The sequence below is a fragment of the Culex quinquefasciatus genome, chromosome 2 (assembly GCF_015732765.1).
Source record: "Culex quinquefasciatus strain JHB chromosome 2, VPISU_Cqui_1.0_pri_paternal, whole genome shotgun sequence".
Taxonomy (NCBI): domain Eukaryota; kingdom Metazoa; phylum Arthropoda; class Insecta; order Diptera; family Culicidae; genus Culex; species Culex quinquefasciatus.
In genome coordinates, this window is record NC_051862.1 from 14100431 (window position 1) to 14117747 (window position 17317).

Genomic DNA, 17317 nt, shown 5'->3' on the forward strand with positions numbered 1-17317 from the left:
TCAGCATTCCACCAAGCTTCAGTATGACCTCACCCGGAGTTTCCCAGTGGACCGTCAACGAAAGTAGCATCGCGACCCAGACGACCCAAACGGACGCCTACTGGGCGGATCGAGGAGACTCGTTTGACTCGTCCAAGAGCTACTCGCTTGGTTCTCGCTATTCAACCCTGAGCAAGCACCACCGGTCGCGAAGTGTCCCCTCGATCCGGTGCGCCATCTGCCGCCAGAATCACGCCTCAACCAGTCTACGACCGTCGGAATCGATGCACTACACCCCGCGGGTCACCTTCCAAGAACCCTCGCACAAGATCCGCGGATCGCTTCCAGATCTCCGCCACGACTGTAACTGTCCCAGGAGGTATGGCGGGCCGTCGCTCTATCGGATTCACGGAGATTCCGGCGGTTCGACGGACAGTTTGCTAGAGGAAGCAGAGGACTTCCTAAGGCGGTCCATCGAGGGGAACATCATGTTGGAGGACCCGGGAGGTGGTCACTGCGAGCCACCGCTGCCTCCGGCACCCCCGATACATCATCACCACGTCGGACCGGCCAAGCATCGACGGTGCTCGGAGAATGACATTCAACGAGGTAGATTTTAGTTTTGTTTCAAATTTTCCCCAAAAACTCATGTGCTCCAACTCCCTCCTAGATTACATCCCCTCGAAACAGGCACTGCCATTTCTGCCAAAGACCGCCAAATGTCTCAAACCGGGCCACCTGGCCAAGGTGATAGCCCGCAACGGGCGTGTCGTGGTCGGCCGGGTGCGCTACATCGGCCCACTGGTGGCCGCTAGTGCCGACGGAGTGGTTCAACCCACGGCGGACCCGGACGAGGCCTACGTTGGCCTACAGCTGCCCAACAACCTGGGCGATTGCGACGGATCGATCGACGGAAAAAAGTTCTTTGAATGGTGAGTTTTTTTAGAATTTTTAAGTTTTATTGCACACAATTTGACTTAGAATTAGGACGAGGAAACACCTTCGTACAGCCTGCCGTTCGTTCCGACGACTGGGGTTGACTTCTGTTCGCAATTGATGACCAGAATTGGCGCTGGAAGAAGGACCCTTTCCGTAGGCTTCGTAACCGTATCCTCTCCACCGCAATACCGCCTCTTGAGCGTAAAGACCTCGTTTCTTCGCTTCTTGAACGCCGACGGGATAAAGTGCTGGACAGGTCGTGGAAGAAGCTGGCTGTTACCTTCCAGGGACGCTTCCAAGCCGCAGGTCAAGCATTGAGAGACCCCGGCAGCCACGGAAGGCACTTGGACCTTCTTTGAGCAGTTCAAACTTGACGCGACCTTCGCCAACTGTTTTCGCAGACCTTCCGTCTCCGTTGACTCCGATTTTCGCTTTAGGGCACCGTCAAGCTCATAGACCTTCGCTTTCAGCAGTTGTTCCAGCGCGTAAATATCCTCGTTAAGCCGGGCAACCTGCTTGCCAAACTCCATCTGAGCCAATCCGTAACACTCAAACGGGACGTATCGCTCCAAATCGACCGCCAATGCCTTCAACGCCAACTCCCTCTCAACGTATTCCTTGTCTGCCTTAGTCGTTGAAAAGTAGTTGATCTGCTCCGTAACGGTCCTCACCGCGTCCACAAACTGCTGCCGATCCTTCTCAACGCATCGAAGCTCACATCGAGTCCGTTGAACTTCCGCCTCCACCACATCCAACTTCCTATTCAGATCATCCAACTTGACATCATAGTCCATCGCAAACAGTCCAAAGCACTCCACGTCCGCAGTGACCTTCGCCAGCTTCTTCTCCTGCTCACACAGCCTCGCATCCAGCAAATCAATCTGCCCCAACATCTTCCCCATAACCTCCAAATCTTCCGCCCTTCTCCCCCTCAAATCCCCCAGTCCACCCTCCAGCGCCTGCAACCGCACCAGATAACCCCTCAACAAACCCAACACCTGCCCGGTTTGTTCCGCGTGTCTCCGGGCCATTTCCTCCGCCCGTGCTTCCGCATCGAGCGCGGCCAAACTCGGACTAAACAGCCCACTCTCGGTCATCTCGTCTTGCTGGTTGTTCCACTCGGCAGCCGCGGCCAAAGCGTGACTGCTGCTCGATTCCGGGTCCAGCTCGAGCAGCACTTCCAGATCTTTCAGCCCCAGTCGGGTAATGAGCGCACGGAGCAGCTCGAACAGCAGTCGGATGTTCACAACCCCCGATTCTGGAATTTGGAAGATGGCGTCCAAAAGGGTTCCCAACTTGATGCGTGTGGTGGCCATTTTGGGTGAGAAAAAAGGTTCGCGAAAAAAATGATTTTTGACAAAATTAAAGCAAGTGATGTTTTGTCGAAAGTGAGTTCTGAATGATTGGAAATCCAAAGATGACTTGATATGTAGTAGAGTAATTTTCTATAGAATTTCGCATTTTTTTTTCGAGATTTTTGGTGTGTATTTTTTTATTTAGAAACTTTATCCAGTTTTTCATACAAGTCTCCATAAAATTTTGCGGGCTGGTAATAAAAAAAATGGGCATGACAATTATTGTTTGTTTTATTTATGGGCTATCCAAAAACTGTACTTAGCTTTGGAAATTGAATCAGTGTAAATGAATCTGATCTTCTACCATGAAAAAGTAATCAATTAGAAACTTGACGTATGGATTGCAAAATTTCAAAATCTACGTTAAGTTGACGTTTCCATTTCAGCCCAGCAAATTTTCTAAATTGATTGTAGATGACTTTTATATTTAACTTCACTGAGATGTTCTAAACTAAGTGGTTGTGGATAGCCCATCATTAGGATGAAACTTTGTTAGTATTTTTTCCAAAGAAGACTTTTTGCATAGTTAGAGCGTCACACAAATCTCTATACAATTTTGGCAGCTGCCCGGTCCATACAAAAGGTTATTCAAATATTTAAAAAAAAATATCTTGAGAACGGATTTCCTGATCGATTTGGTGTCTTCGGCAAAGTATGCTGAGAACCTGACAAAAAAGCTTAAAGAAATTACCTACTTTTTTTAAATCGACTTTTCATACAAAACAAAAAATAATAAATTGAAATAACAAGCCAGAAAATTTCTAGAGCAACTCTCTACGAAATCGGCCGATTTCGACCATTTTTATTTTTTGTATTTTTTTATTTGACTCAAACTTTGTGGGGGCCTTCCCTATGACCAAATATGCTATTTTGTGTCATTGATTCACCCATACAAGTCTCCATACAATTTTGGCAGCTGTCCATACAAAAATGGTATGTAAATATTCAAACAGCTGTAACTTTTGAGTGAATTTTCTGATCAATTTGGTGTCTTCGGCAAAGTTGTAGGTATTGTTGAGGACTATTGAGAAAAAAATAGGTACACGAGAAAAATTTTTTGAGGATTTTTTTATCAACTTTTTTTTCACTAAAACTCAATTTCCCAAAAAAAACGTATTTTTTGATTTTCGAGATTTTTTGATATGTTTTAGGGGACAAAAATCCGCAACTTTTGAGCCATAGAGAAACATGGTCAAAAAATCTGCCGCCGAGTTATGAATTTTTGAAAAAATAGTGATTTTTGGAAAAATCGAAGTTTCATGCAAAAACAAGTTTGACATTATTTTTTAATGCAAAATTGAATTTACAATCGAAAAGTACTTTACATATTTTTTGATAAAGGGCTCCGTTTTCTAGATATAGCCACCGAAAGTTTGATTTTAGCGAAATATTTGCAGTTTTTCAAATTTTAAAAAATAGTGACCATGAGTGACCATTTCTAAAAATATATTTTTTGAAAAGTTCAGAAAATTTGCTATAAAATTGTCTAAGAGACATTGAAGATTGGACCTTTGGTTGCTGAGATACAGCGGCTTAAAGAAAAAGAAACACGAAAATTGAAGTTTTCTAAGTCTCACCCAAACAGCCCACCATTTTCTAATGACGATATCTCAACAACTAATGGTCCGATTTTCAATGTTAATATATGAAACATTCGTGAAATTTTCCGATCTTTTCGAAAAAAATATTATGAAAATTTTTAAATCAAGACTAGCATTTTAAATGGGCGTAATATTCAATGTTTGGCCCTTTTAAAATGTTAGTCTTGATTTTAAATTTTTCAAAATATTTTTTTCGAAGAGATCGGAAAATTTCACGATTTTTTCATGTATTATCATTGAAAATCGGACCATTAATTGCTGAGATATCTTTATTAGAAAATGGTGGGCTGTTTGGGTGAGACTTGAGCAGTTCTCTAGGATTTCGGTCATTCGATTTTTTTTGTATTTTTTAATCCGACTGAAACTTTTTTGGTGCCTTCGGTATGCCCAAAGAAGCCATTTTGCATCATTAGTTTGTCCATATAATTTTCCATACAAATTCGGCAGCTGTCCATACAAAAATGATGTATGAAAATTCAAAAATCTGTATCTTTTGAAGGAATTTTTGATCGATTTGGTGTCTTCGGCAAAGTTGTAGGTATGGATACGGACTACACTGGAAAAAATAATACACGGTAAAAAAATTTGGTGATTTTTTATTTAACTTTTATCACTAAAACTTGATTTACAAAAAACACTATTTTTAATTTTTTATTTTTGATATGTTTTAGAAGGCATAAAATGCCAACTTTTCAGAAATTTCAGGTTGTGCAAAAATCACTGACCGAGTTATGAATTTTTAATCAAAACTGATTTTTCAAAAATCGAAATTTTGGTCGTAAAAATTTTCAACTTCATTTTTCGATGTAAAATCAAATTTGCAATCAAAAGTACTTTACTGAAATTTTGATAAAGTGCACCGTTTTCAAGTTATAGCCATATTTAAGTGACTTTTTGAAAATAGTCGCAGTTTTCATTTTTAAATTAGTGCACATGTTTGCCCAGTTTTGAAAAATATTTTGAAAAGCTGAGAAAATTCTCTATATTTTGCTTATTTGGACTTTGTTGATACGACCTTTAGTTGCTGAGATATTGCAATGCAAAGGTTTAAAAACAGGAAAATTGATGTTTTCTAAGTTTCACCCAAACAACCCACCATTTTCTATCGTCAATATCTCAGCAACTAATGGTCCGATTTTCAATGTTAATATATGAAACATTTGTGAAATTTTCCGATCTCTTCGAAAAAATATTTTGGAATTTTCAAATCAAGACTAACATTTCACAAAGGCCAAACATTCAATATTACGCCCTTTTAAAATGTTTGTCTTGATTTGAAAATTCAAAAATATTTTTTCGAAAAGATCGGAAAATTTCACAATTGTTTCATATATTAACATTGAAAATCGGACCATTAGTTGCTGAGATATTGACGATAGAAAATGGTGGGTTGTTTGGGTGAAACTTAGAAAACATCAATTTTCCTGTTTTTAAACCTTTGCATTGCAATATCTCAGCAACTAAAGGTCGTATCAACATAGTCCGAATAAGCAAAATATAGAGAATTTTCTCAGCTTTTCAAAAATATTTTTTCAAAACTGGGCAAACATGTGCACTAATTTAAAAATGAAAACTGCGACTATTTTCAAAAAGTCACTTAAATATGGCTATAACTTGAAAACGGTGCACTTTATCAAAATTTTAGTAAAGTACTTTTGATTGCAAATTTGATTTTACATCGAAAATGAAGTTGAAAAATTTTACGACCAAAATTTCGATTTTTGAAAAATCAGTATTGATTAAAAATTCATAACTCGGTCAGTGATTTTTGCACAACCTGGAAATTTCTGAAAAGTTGGCATTTTATGTCTTCTAAAACATTCAAAAATAAAAAAATTAAAAATAGTGTTTTTTGTAAATCAAGTTTTAGTGATAAAAGTTAAATAAAAAATCACCAAATTTTTTTACCGTGTATTATTTTTCCAGTGTAGTCCGTATCCATACCTACAACTTTGCCGAAGACACCAAATCGATCAAAAATTCCTTCAAAAGATACAGATTTTTGAATTTTCATACATCATTTTTGTATGGACAGCTGCCGAATTTGTATGGAAAATTATATGGACAAACTAATGATGCAAAATGGCTTCTTTGGGCATACCGAAGGCACCAAAAAAGTTTCAGCCGGATTAAAAAATACAAAAATTAAAATTGAAGAAAAAAGGCCGATTTCGAAGAGAATTGCTCACTTAGAAAACTTCAATTTTCGTTTTTCTTTTTCTTTAAGCCGCTGTATCTCAGCAACCAGAGGTCCAATCTTCAATGTCTCTTAGACAATTTTATAGCAAATTTTCTGAACTCTTCAAAAAAAATATTTTTAGAAATGGTCACTCATGGTCACTATTTTTAAAAATTGAAAAACTGCAAATATTCGCTAAAATCAAACTTTCGGTGGCTATATCTAGAAAACGGAGCCCTTTATCAAAAAATATGTAAAGTACTTTTCGATTGCAAATTCAATTTTGCATTAAAAAATAATGTCAAACTTGTTTTTGCATGAAACTTAAATTTTTTCCAAAAATCACTATTTTTTCAAAAATTCATAACTCGGCGGCAGATTTTTTGACCATGTTTCTCTATGGCTCAAAAGTTGCAGATTTTTGTCCCCTAAAACATATCAAAAAATCTCGAAAATCAAAAAATACGTATTTTGGGAAATTGAGTTTTAGTAAATAAAAAGTTGATAAAAAAATCCTCAAAAAAATTTTCCGTGTACCTATTTTTTTCTCAATAGTCCTCAACAATACCTACAACTTTGCCGAAGACACCAAATTGATCAAAAAATTCACTCAAAAGTTACAGCTGTTTGAATATTTACATACCATTTTTGTATGGACAGCTGCCAAAATTGTATGGAGACTTGTATGGGTGAACCAATGACACAAAATAGCATATTTGGGTATAGGGAAGGCCCCCACAAAGTTTGAGCCAAATCAAAAAATACAAATAAAATCCATTTCCGGTTTTGGTAGAGAATTGCTCTCTAGACGTTTTTTTTTTCTAATAGGTTCTATAAACATATGAAACACAATAGCTTTTCACAGGAACTTTCTTTTTTTTAGCACAGGACCTTTTCAAAAAATGGCACGCCGTCCGCTTTTTTTTCGAAATTGGCCCAATTACATTGTTTAACCCCCTTCAAAGTTGTCCCGAAAAATCTGGGTAAAATAAAATTCTAAAAATTTCAATGAAAATGCGTTAGCATGTTTTAGTTAATTTAAAAATCTTTTGATTTTTTAAAAATTTTTGATGTTTATTTTTTTTGCGTCAAATCTTTAATTTTTTGAACATTGATGATTGCAAAACAACTGAACTAGAGTAAAATGCATTTTAAAACACTTTTTTCATGCCAAAGCTGAAGCTATGATATGTTATTTCCATATTCATATTGAAAAAAAATTAAGTTTATATGCTTTTTTTTTCAATATACATATAAATTATAGGTAAAATTGTTAAAAAGTCGGAATCTTCCCTGAAATTTGTTAAAACAAGTTTTGTTTATAAAATTATCGATTTAAATTGCATTTTATATTGAATTCGAACACGAATAACAAGTTTTCACATTTTACATGAAATTTGTTCAACTGAAATTGCCTATGAATATGCAGTTTTTTTTTAATTGTGTTCCAAAAACACATATTATTTATTATTTACAAACTTATTTAACCTTCTCCTAGTGAAAAATTGTCCAAAGAATCCGAAAACGGCATGAATTTAGTTATTACCGTTTGTTCGGGTTCTTCATTTTGCGGAAAATCGCAAACCTATCTGTTAGGGAATGGTCGTCAAAGGGCGTGATATCGGTGGCCTTCAAACACTCCCGCGACAGAATATTCGAGGATCAAAAAACGCGTCGTAATTGGCAATCGAAAAAGACGAATTTATTTCGAACGAGAAATTTATTGCCAAAGGAACGAAAAACGCGTGAGGTCAGATCGAACTGTATATTTCAACTTAACTTACGATTGGCGATCACCACGAACTTGACCTTCAAAGTAGGTAGCCAAACTCTCTCGTGATCGGGCTCGCTGGCCGAGCGTTGTGATAAGGTGATAGTGTATTAATACTAATGTAACCGAATTCAAATTCTCTCTTATCTATACGGCTTCGTGTTTGGGCACTAGTGTGTCCCAACATGCCGGCCCCGTTGAAAGGGTCAGCTTTCAACCAATACACGCGATCGCACCCTTCTGCCTCGTCGCAGAAGGCCAAGGTCATCTTTGTTGATGTTGTCCACAGCAGCTCTGCTTCGACTATCGACCGCTCTCCTCTCCTTCCAAATTGCTGCTCCTGGTGACGTCACGGGAGATCCTCTGCGCGTTCTCGGTTGATGCTCTGTGATCGTCCGCGTTGGGCGCGCTCATGGTTGTGGGTTGGAGTCGCCATCGATGAGCCAAAACATGCCGGGGGACGAAAAATTCATGAGCTTTTTGCAAATTCAATATTAAAACAACTTACGGGGGTTGGAGGCCCGTAGGCCTCCCGGTGCGCAACGCCGCAGCGTTGCGATGGAAGATTTAGTCCTCGGGGTTTGGGTTGGCCGCGCCAGCGACATCAGCGATGGGTTGGCGTAACGGCAGGACGCAGATCTTCGAGATGGACCGTGTGTACTCTCCGTCGGCGGTGCGTACAACGACGACACGGATGTTGTTGTCATCGCCACGACAGACACGAATCACACGACCGTAGCGCCACTTTAGGGGTGGCAGATTATCCTCCTTGAGTAGCACTAACGTGCCGACGTTGATGTTATCACGCTTCTGCGTCCACTTCGTGCGTGGGTGTAAGCCCGAGAGGTAATCGATAGTCCAACGCTTCCAAATGCGCCGTAGTAGTTCTTGATTCTCCTGCCAGCGATCGAGACGGTTCCGTGGAATCTCGGACAGGTCGGGCTCGGGAGGCGAAGTGAGCGGACGAAAAGTGAGGAAGTGGCCTGGGGTCAAGACCTCCAGGTCATTTGGGTCGGCAGAGAGCGGAGTCAACGGTCTGGAGTTTAAGCAAGCTTCAATCCGTGCCAGTAGGGTGACGAACTCGTCTTGCGACAGTACCGAATTTCCAATTGTGGCACGCAGGTGTTTTTTAAACGACTTCACCGCCGCTTCCCACAATCCGCCAAAATTGGGACTGCGGGGCGGAATGAACTTAAAGTCGATGCCGTCGTCTGCACAGCGGTTGACCACTGCGGCTTGGAGTTGCTGGTTGATGAACTGCTTTCGTAACTTCTCCAATTCCCTTTCTGCTCCCTTGAAGTTCGTTGCGTTGTCGCACTGGATGAGCTTCGGCTTCCCTCGACGAGCGATAAATCTGTGCAGGGCCGCTAAGAAGGCGGCTGTACTAAGGTCGTAGACAAGTTCGATGTGGGCAGCCTTTGTGACGAGGCACACGAAAATGGCCACATAGCATTTAGTTGGTGCTGCTCTCGGCGCCTTTCGATACTGGAACGGTCCGCACAGGTCAACGCCGGTGTTGAGGAAAGGCAGCGTGGGTGTGACTCTTTGTTGGGGCAGGTCTCCCATGAGCTGCTCGCTGGTGGTGGGCTTGCAACGATAGCAATTCACGCAGGTATGCACTATAGTCCGTGCCAAATTGCGCACACGAAGGGGCCAGAATCTTTCTCTGACACAGGCTACGAGAAGCTGCGGTCCAGCGTGGAGATGTTTCTCGTGGTAGTGCACCAAAATGCGCTCGGTCAGGGGGTGACGAGCTGGCAAGATCATGGGATGTTTCCTATCTTCGGAGATGGCTGCGTGTTTTAGTCTACCACCCACACGGAGGACCCCATCGACCAGGATAGGTGCCAGATTTTTCAGTTCCGAACGATGGCTTACTTGTCCACTGGATTCAATTTCGGCTAGATCTCGGGCGAAGGCTTCTCTTTGTGCGATTCGAACAAGAATCTTCGTCGCGTCAGTCAGCTCGAGAGTTGTTAGGTGTCCGATCCTCCGGTTGTTGCGATCTCGAGAGGACGCGTTGTGCTGGAACCGACAAAGGTAGGCGACAAGACGAAGCAGGAGAGGGAACGATGACTGGATCGCGAAGAGTTCGTTTGGTTTTACTTCTTGAACCGGGAGCGCTACCGCACGCTCCGCTTGGGCGATGCCCGGCAGGTAGTCAGGAAGGGGCTGATTTATCGGCGGCCAAAATCGGGACTCTCGATTAAGCCACTCGTGTGAGATCCACCACGCGGGTGTGTCTCTCAGCTCCGCGGGGCTCATTCCACGTGAAATTATGTCCGCTGGATTTTCGGCCCCAGGGCAATGCGACCAGATCCCGCCAGCGGTGAGTCGTTGGATCTCCGCCACTCGGTTTGCAACAAACTTTTTCCAGCGGGCCGGTGGTGAGCGAATGTAGCACAGAACTATCATCGAGTCCGTCCAGAAAAATGGCTTCGTCTTCAGGTCGAGACTGGCGGCAACCTTGTGGTACAGGTGAGCCAGGAGAAGTGCCGATGAGAGCTCCAACAGTGGTAAGGATAGTAGTACTGAATTCTTGGACTTGCCTGAAGGCGCCACCTTCGATTTGGCGCACAACAGTCGCACCGAAATAGTGCCGTCCCTGGATACGGTTCGTATGTAGATGTTGGCTCCATACGCACGTTCGGATGCATCGCAGTACCCGTGCAACTCGACGAGCACAGGATCACTCGCGCACGCTACCCATCGTGGAATGGATATTGATGGGATGTCTTCTAGACTGTTGCGATATTCCCGCCAATACTGCTGCTGTTCTGGCTTCAACGGTGCATCCCATGACTTGTTTTCTTCCCAAAGAGATTGGACGAATATCTTGGCAAGAACTATTACCGGACCCAGTAGGCCGAGCGGCAGGAACAGCTTGGCTAGATCGGATGCGACGACGCGACGTGTGATGACAGACTGTGTAGACCAGATTGGAACTGCATAGCTGTACGTGTCTGTAGCTGGCTGCCACTGGATTCCGAGAGTTTTTATTGGAGTTGTGTGGGACTCCAGCCCCAGAACTGATCGTTCGTCGCGCAGCTCGGGGGGTATTTTCGACAGAACTTCGCCGGAGTTTGATGCCCACTTCCGTAGACTGAACCCGGCAGATGGCAAAAGTGACAACAGCTGCTTGCAGAGTTCTTCGCCTTCCTCTTCGTCGTACACTCCGGTTAGCATGTCGTCCACGTAGAAGTCCCTACCCAATGCCAGTGACGCAAGTGGGTAGTCCTCCGCGCCTTGCTTAGACAGCTCGTTCAAGCATCGCGTGGCCAAAAACGGGGCTGAGGCAGTTCCGTAGGTGACTGTCGTCAGCTCAAACGTGCGAAGCGGTTCGGAGGAGGAATTGCGCCAAAGGATTCGTTGGAGTTGGTAGTCCGAAGGATGGATGCGAATCTGACGGTACATTTTTTCAATGTCCGCGATTAAGGCGATCCGATTCATACGAAAACGAAGATGTATGGCGAAAAGGTCGTCTTGGACCACTGATCCGACCATCAGTGCCTGGTTCAACGCGACTCCACTGTCCGTCCGACAGGAGGCGTCGAATACAACTCGTAGTTTTGTAGTGGTGCTGTCCGCCTTTTCAACTCCGTGGTGTGGTAAGTAGTACGACGGACCAGCTGGATGGGAGCTGACATCTTCAACTTCGCGCATGTGCCCCAGCTGATGATACTCCTCAATGAAATTGGTATAGACTTGTTTCAATTGAGGGTTTGCGTCGAGACGACGTTCCAAGGCAAGAAATCGTCTTGTGGCAATTTTCTTCGAGTCTCCTAGTTGGTTCAGGACGGATGGTTGTTTCGGAAGGGTGACTACAAACCGACCTGACTCGTCTCGATAGGTATTTCCAACGAAGTGTTCCTCGCACGCGACTTCTTCCATCGACTGAGTGCTTGCTGACCAACAGGATTCTACTTCCCAAAAGCGGTTAAGAAGTTGATCCAGAGACTGGTCACTGCACACATGGGCCATCTTCAGCGCTCCTTCCGCCTGGCCAGATCCAATTTTCCCAGAGGCAACCCAGCCGAAGACTGTGTTCTGAAGAATCGGTTTCTCAGGTCCCAGCTTGGTGAACCCGTCTAGTAGCAGGTCGTAGTAGAGTTCCATGCCGAGGAGTAGATCGATTGAGCTTGGTTCGAAGAATTTGGGATCTGCTAGGGTGATGTTTGTCGGAAGTTTCCACGATGTTGGGTCGAAAGTTCTGGTAGGTAGATCTTGGGTGATCCTTTTCAGAATGTGGAACGATTGAACGGACTTGAAGTCCGAGCAGTGTGACCCAATCTGAACGTGGACAGCGTGCGACGATGTCACCATCGAGTTTCCGACTCCTCCGATTGCTTGGTGACACTTGTAACGGCGTAGTTTCAGCTTCTGCACGATGTTCTCGGTGATCAGGTTCAGCTGCGACGCTGGATCGAGTAGGACTCGTGCCCACTGGTGATTTCCGTAGAAGTCGAGGACCTTAACGATAGCCGTCTGGAGCAGCACGGTGGCAGGAACTCGAGGGGCTCCGGGCGAGTTGGTGGACACGAGGCTTGTGGCAGAGGGCGGTTGGGATTCCGAGGGAGAGGGGCGACGACTGCGAGGAGGACGGGTTCGGCGGGCTTTCCGACAAGGGCGGATGTGAGCGAGAGACAACTGGTTTGTTGGGATTCGTTGGGCGATCGTCCGCTGATAGGTGGAGCATGGTGTGGTGTTTTGGTGGCACTTGTTGACCCTGCAGGTGCCTGACGAGCAATTGCGAACCATGTGCTCCGACGACAAGCAATTTATGCACAGATTCTTCTTCTTCACAAGGTCGAATCGTCGCGGGACTGGCAACCCTTGGAAGACTTCGCATTTAAACGCAGAGTGCGTGGACTTGGAGCAGAACGGGCACAAGCCGGTCGCTGGACTAGTGACTGCGTGGACGGTCTTCGATTTCAGCGGCCGCTGTTCTTGCTTGTGATACTCCGACGACGACTTTGTAGGCAGCGACTGGAGAACGGAGAGGTGACCCTTTAAGAACGCCATCAACTCCTTGTAGTCCGGAACGTCAGTGGAACGATAGTGTGATTCCCACTGTTTCAATGTAGAAGGATCAAGCCGGCTGCACACCATGTGACCCAGAACAGCGCCCCAGCCGTCCGTTGAGATGTCCAACTTCTTGATCATGTTCAAGTTCCGCTCGAAGCCGTCGACTAGCTGCGCCAGGGACTCGTAACATTCCTTACGCATCGGCTCGATCGCAAAGAGAACATCCATGTACGCCTTGAAGATAAGCTTCTTGTTTTCAAACAAATCTTCCAGGGCCTGCCAGGCAAGAGGATAGTTAGCAGCACTAACATCGATGTTGTCAATCCTCTCCCTCGCCTTCGGCGTCATCGATCCCACTAGGTACATGAATTTATCGAAGGGCGACAGGTCGGCGTTGGAGTGAATCAACGATTTGAATGAATCACGAAATGTGATCCATTCCAAGATCGAACCATTAAACATGGGAAGGGTGATGTCAGGAAGCTTGACACGCGAGCGTCCAGGTGAGACAGGGTTGATTTCAGCTTGGGGAGCCACAGTTTGTTTCTGGATCTCGTTGACCAGGAAGCTGTACACAAGAACGTAGTCCAGTTCGAATTTCTTGCGTATAAGTCGATTGCTTTCTTCAGCGGCATCCTTGTCAGCGTCCTCTTTAGCTTGCGCAGCGGCATCCTCGGGCTTCGCCGTCACCTTGTCTGATTTGGACTTATCCTCATCATCGTCCAGCGACAGTTCGATGGCAAGACGATTAGCATGAAATTTGTCATCAAGACCATCGATTCGTTGCTTCCACCCCGCTAATTGTCCACTGTGCTGAGCCTCTTTGTAACCCTCCACAAACTGCTTTGCGTTGGTAAGTGTGTCCAGATAGAACCGCTCTTGGTGGAACAACGCACGTAGTCCAGGAGCCATGTCCCACAGCGACCAGCAGTGCTCAACAAAGCCCAAAAAATGCGGAAAAAACGATGCGCACACTACCAACCAGGTCGAGATAAGCGCAGAATTGACGATCGAACACCCAAACCAAACGAATCAGTCCACCACAACAGACATGCAGTACTCACGTGGTCGTCAATCGATGTACTACGATGACCTTTGATCCAGTCAAGGCCCTTTGTCCTCCTCGCACAATACAGCCCAAGCCACGCCGTGCCGCGCCGTGCCGTGCCACGTGGTGACCTCGTGGTGCAGGAGGCAGCAGATCGAAGAAACTCTCCAATTAATCGATGAACACGCCAGCAATTTTTAAGCACTTATCACTGTTTCCGGGACATGTATCTTCAGCGCAGTTTACCGCGACAGTACAGTTAGCGCCTTTTTTTTCACTATTGCACCTACTTCACACGCGGCGTGGTGTTCGAGAGCCACACGACCCGATAAAGTCCACTTTTGACGCCAGCGAAATGTACGACAAGAAATGTCCGCGATTGTCCGTAATAAATCGCGCACATCCGGCAATCGAAGGACCAAAAAATGTTAGGGAATGGTCGTCAAAGGGCGTGATATCGGTGGCCTTCAAACACTCCCGCGACAGAATATTCGAGGATCAAAAAACGCGTCGTAATTGGCAATCGAAAAAGACGAATTTATTTCGAACGAGAAATTTATTGCCAAAGGAACGAAAAACGCGTGAGGTCAGATCGAACTGTATATTTCAACTTAACTTACGATTGGCGATCACCACGAACTTGACCTTCAAAGTAGGTAGCCAAACTCTCTCGTGATCGGGCTCGCTGGCCGAGCGTTGTGATAAGGTGATAGTGTATTAATACTAATGTAACCGAATTCAAATTCTCTCTTATCTATACGGCTTCGTGTTTGGGCACTAGTGTGTCCCAACACTATCAAAGTCACCCCGTTTTACGGTACTCGACATTTTCACAACATTTTGTATTTTCGAAAAAAAAAATACTCAGAAAATTGTTTTATTACTTTCGAAATCTATAAAAAATGTCAATTTTTAGAAATACGTAGCTTTGTAAATTTTTTAAGCTTTATTCAAAAATTGATAATGTTTCTATAGAAATGTATTACTAATTCTTTGATAGTTTTCCTCTAAATCACCAAAATAGAATTTTTAAGTCATCGTTGATTTTTGCGATTTTCCGAAAAAAAAACCTTTTCAACCTTTTGAATGTTTTTAAAAATATTTAGAGTATATTTTCAATATATATTTTTTTAATATTCATGGTATTAACATTCTAATGAAAAAAGTTTTTAAAAATTCATTCTACACCTGCCCAGTTGTTTAGAAGCATTAATTTTAATAAAACTTTTTACAGCGAAATTTTACAAAAACTCAAAATATTGCTAAATTTGATTTTGAACGCAGGAAAATGCATTTCAAATTGTTTTCAGTTGGTAAGACTTTTAATAACAATTTTTGAACATTTTCAAATTTTGAAAAAAAAAATTCGCCGCTCGATTTTGAAGGGAGGGGGGGGGACAAAACTTTGAAAAATGTGATTTTTTTAGGAAATAACCCTTTTCACCTTGACGATAATAATTTAATTTTTTGAGTTTTTGTTTGCGTCACAACCACAAACAGAAACTCACTTTTTCACTCCTACTGGTTTTTAATTTCATTTTGAATTTTTCCCTGTTAGATTTATTTAAAAATATATTCCCACCATTAATCCAGAGAACATCTCAAATTAGCAGCAAATTTGCACATGTAAAACCGTCCATTTCCCACCCACCACATTTACATTCCACTGAAGCTGCAAAACATGCAAATTAAATCCCACCTTGCCGTTACGTATTCCAGTCCCGACGTCATCCAAACTCCCCCCTCAGCTGGACTGACTTTCGCCAGATTCTGTTCAATTTGTTCACCAAGCGATTTTTTTTCTCTCTCTCTATTTTTGAATCTCTTCCATCCACAGTGAACCCCAGCACGGCATATTCGTCCCCTTCAAGAAGGTCGTCATGGCTTGGAACTCTTAAAGCACCACTTCACATATACTCGGTGGGAAAAATCGACTGCTTTTGCGTCTGGGGGGACGACGAGGAGTGCGGCCTATACATTTCTACTGGAACCTGGAGGACATCTGTTTGGTATGGCCTTTGATAAGGGGGGAGAAATATTGTCAAACCGCGAGATATTTCAGGATCCCCGGGGAAAAAGCTCGTATAAGGTTCCGATGTTTCCATCAAAATTGAGTTGATCGATGTTCTGACGGAGAAGACAGTTCAGGTCAGGTTCAAATTTTCATGTCTCGCAATTTAAATAAATAATAAGTGGCTGGCTGGCGAAGGCTGCTACTGCGAAAATGACGATGAAAATGTTGCAGAGGGGAAATATTTCTGGAAATAAAGCGAAAAGTTGTCTATCGAAATTGGAGCGAAGCGACCAGACGATGGAAAAGTTGTAACTGAAGCAGCTATAGACTGAAATAACGAGCAGAGAATCACAACAACAAATAGATGCTGAGTATAAGGACTCATTGAAGTGGAATTGTCGACGGTGGAAATCGTTTCGGTAATTGCCATTTTTTGACTGTGTTTGTTGCAGGAGAGAAAAGGCACGATTTCATAAAGTGAGACATTGTAACACAAAAAAAAAGAATTCATCTAATTAACCTAGCTCCGTTTAAGCCCGAAATACTTAATACAACTATGTCAAGATTCAAGCCGAAAAACTTTCCAAGAAGTGTCACCCCGAAAAAGGAGCTGGATCGCTGGTCCCAGCTGCTGGCCGTAAAAGTTTTGTTTTTTTTTTATCATAACTTCCCGAGAAAAATTCACCGGAAAAGCTGGACAGAAAAAGAGGATGAAAAAATGTCGCCAATTATTGATTAATTGGACGATGAAGCGAACATGCAGAGTTCCGGGGCAGAACAAATGAAACAATTACAAAAAATAACCCGAACGAACGCTTGGGCGATTGAAAATGGAAAAAATGAAAATAGGGGAAATCTACCCATTTTAATCCTAATAAGCGGTCGTGTTTGAATGATGCTGGATAATCTAGAGTCTCCCTTGAATTTTACTAAAACCAAGTACACCAACGAGTAGAGCAAGTTTTTGTGAACATTTCTGTTTATTTTCACTTTCACTGAAAGTTATTCTATTTCTTTACCAAGCATTTAACAAAAAAAAAAAAAAATCCCAAGGGTATTCTAATCGAGGCGAATGCATTGGGCCACGCCCATTTTTCTAATATCGGCTTAGTTCTTTTTTCTTCCAACACTCTGTCGAGTGTTGCCATTTGCGCTGACAGTTCAAACGAACACTCACGAAAAGTGGCATTTATAGGGAAAGTTTCCTGGCATCGCTGGCTGTGCTGCTGGTGGTGTTGACGGCCAGCCTTTGTTCTTTTGCCTTCGTCTCTCGCTCGGTTTTCTTCAGCCTTCGATTGGAATGCAAAGTGAAAATTGAAACGTCAAACGACTTGGCGCGTTTGTTTTTTGATGGCGCTTGCTAATTTATTACATTTTTCGGGATTATTCTTCAAGTGAGTGCCTTA

The 17317-nt window shown here is 43.4% G+C and overlaps 1 protein-coding gene across 1 annotated transcript in view; it reads left to right on the forward strand.

The window, feature by feature from the left end:
- LOC6032291 overlaps window positions 1-16730 on the forward strand; it is a 72033-nt gene extending 55303 nt beyond the window's left edge. Inside the window, exons 5-7 of the mRNA XM_038253926.1 lie at window positions 5-588; window positions 650-911; window positions 15735-16730. Of these exons, the coding sequence (XP_038109854.1) occupies window positions 5-588; window positions 650-911; window positions 15735-15795 (907 nt within the window). The 3' untranslated portion in view covers window positions 15796-16730. The remainder of the gene's footprint in view (window positions 1-4; window positions 589-649; window positions 912-15734) is intronic.
- Window positions 16731-17317: the final 587 nt, after the last annotated feature.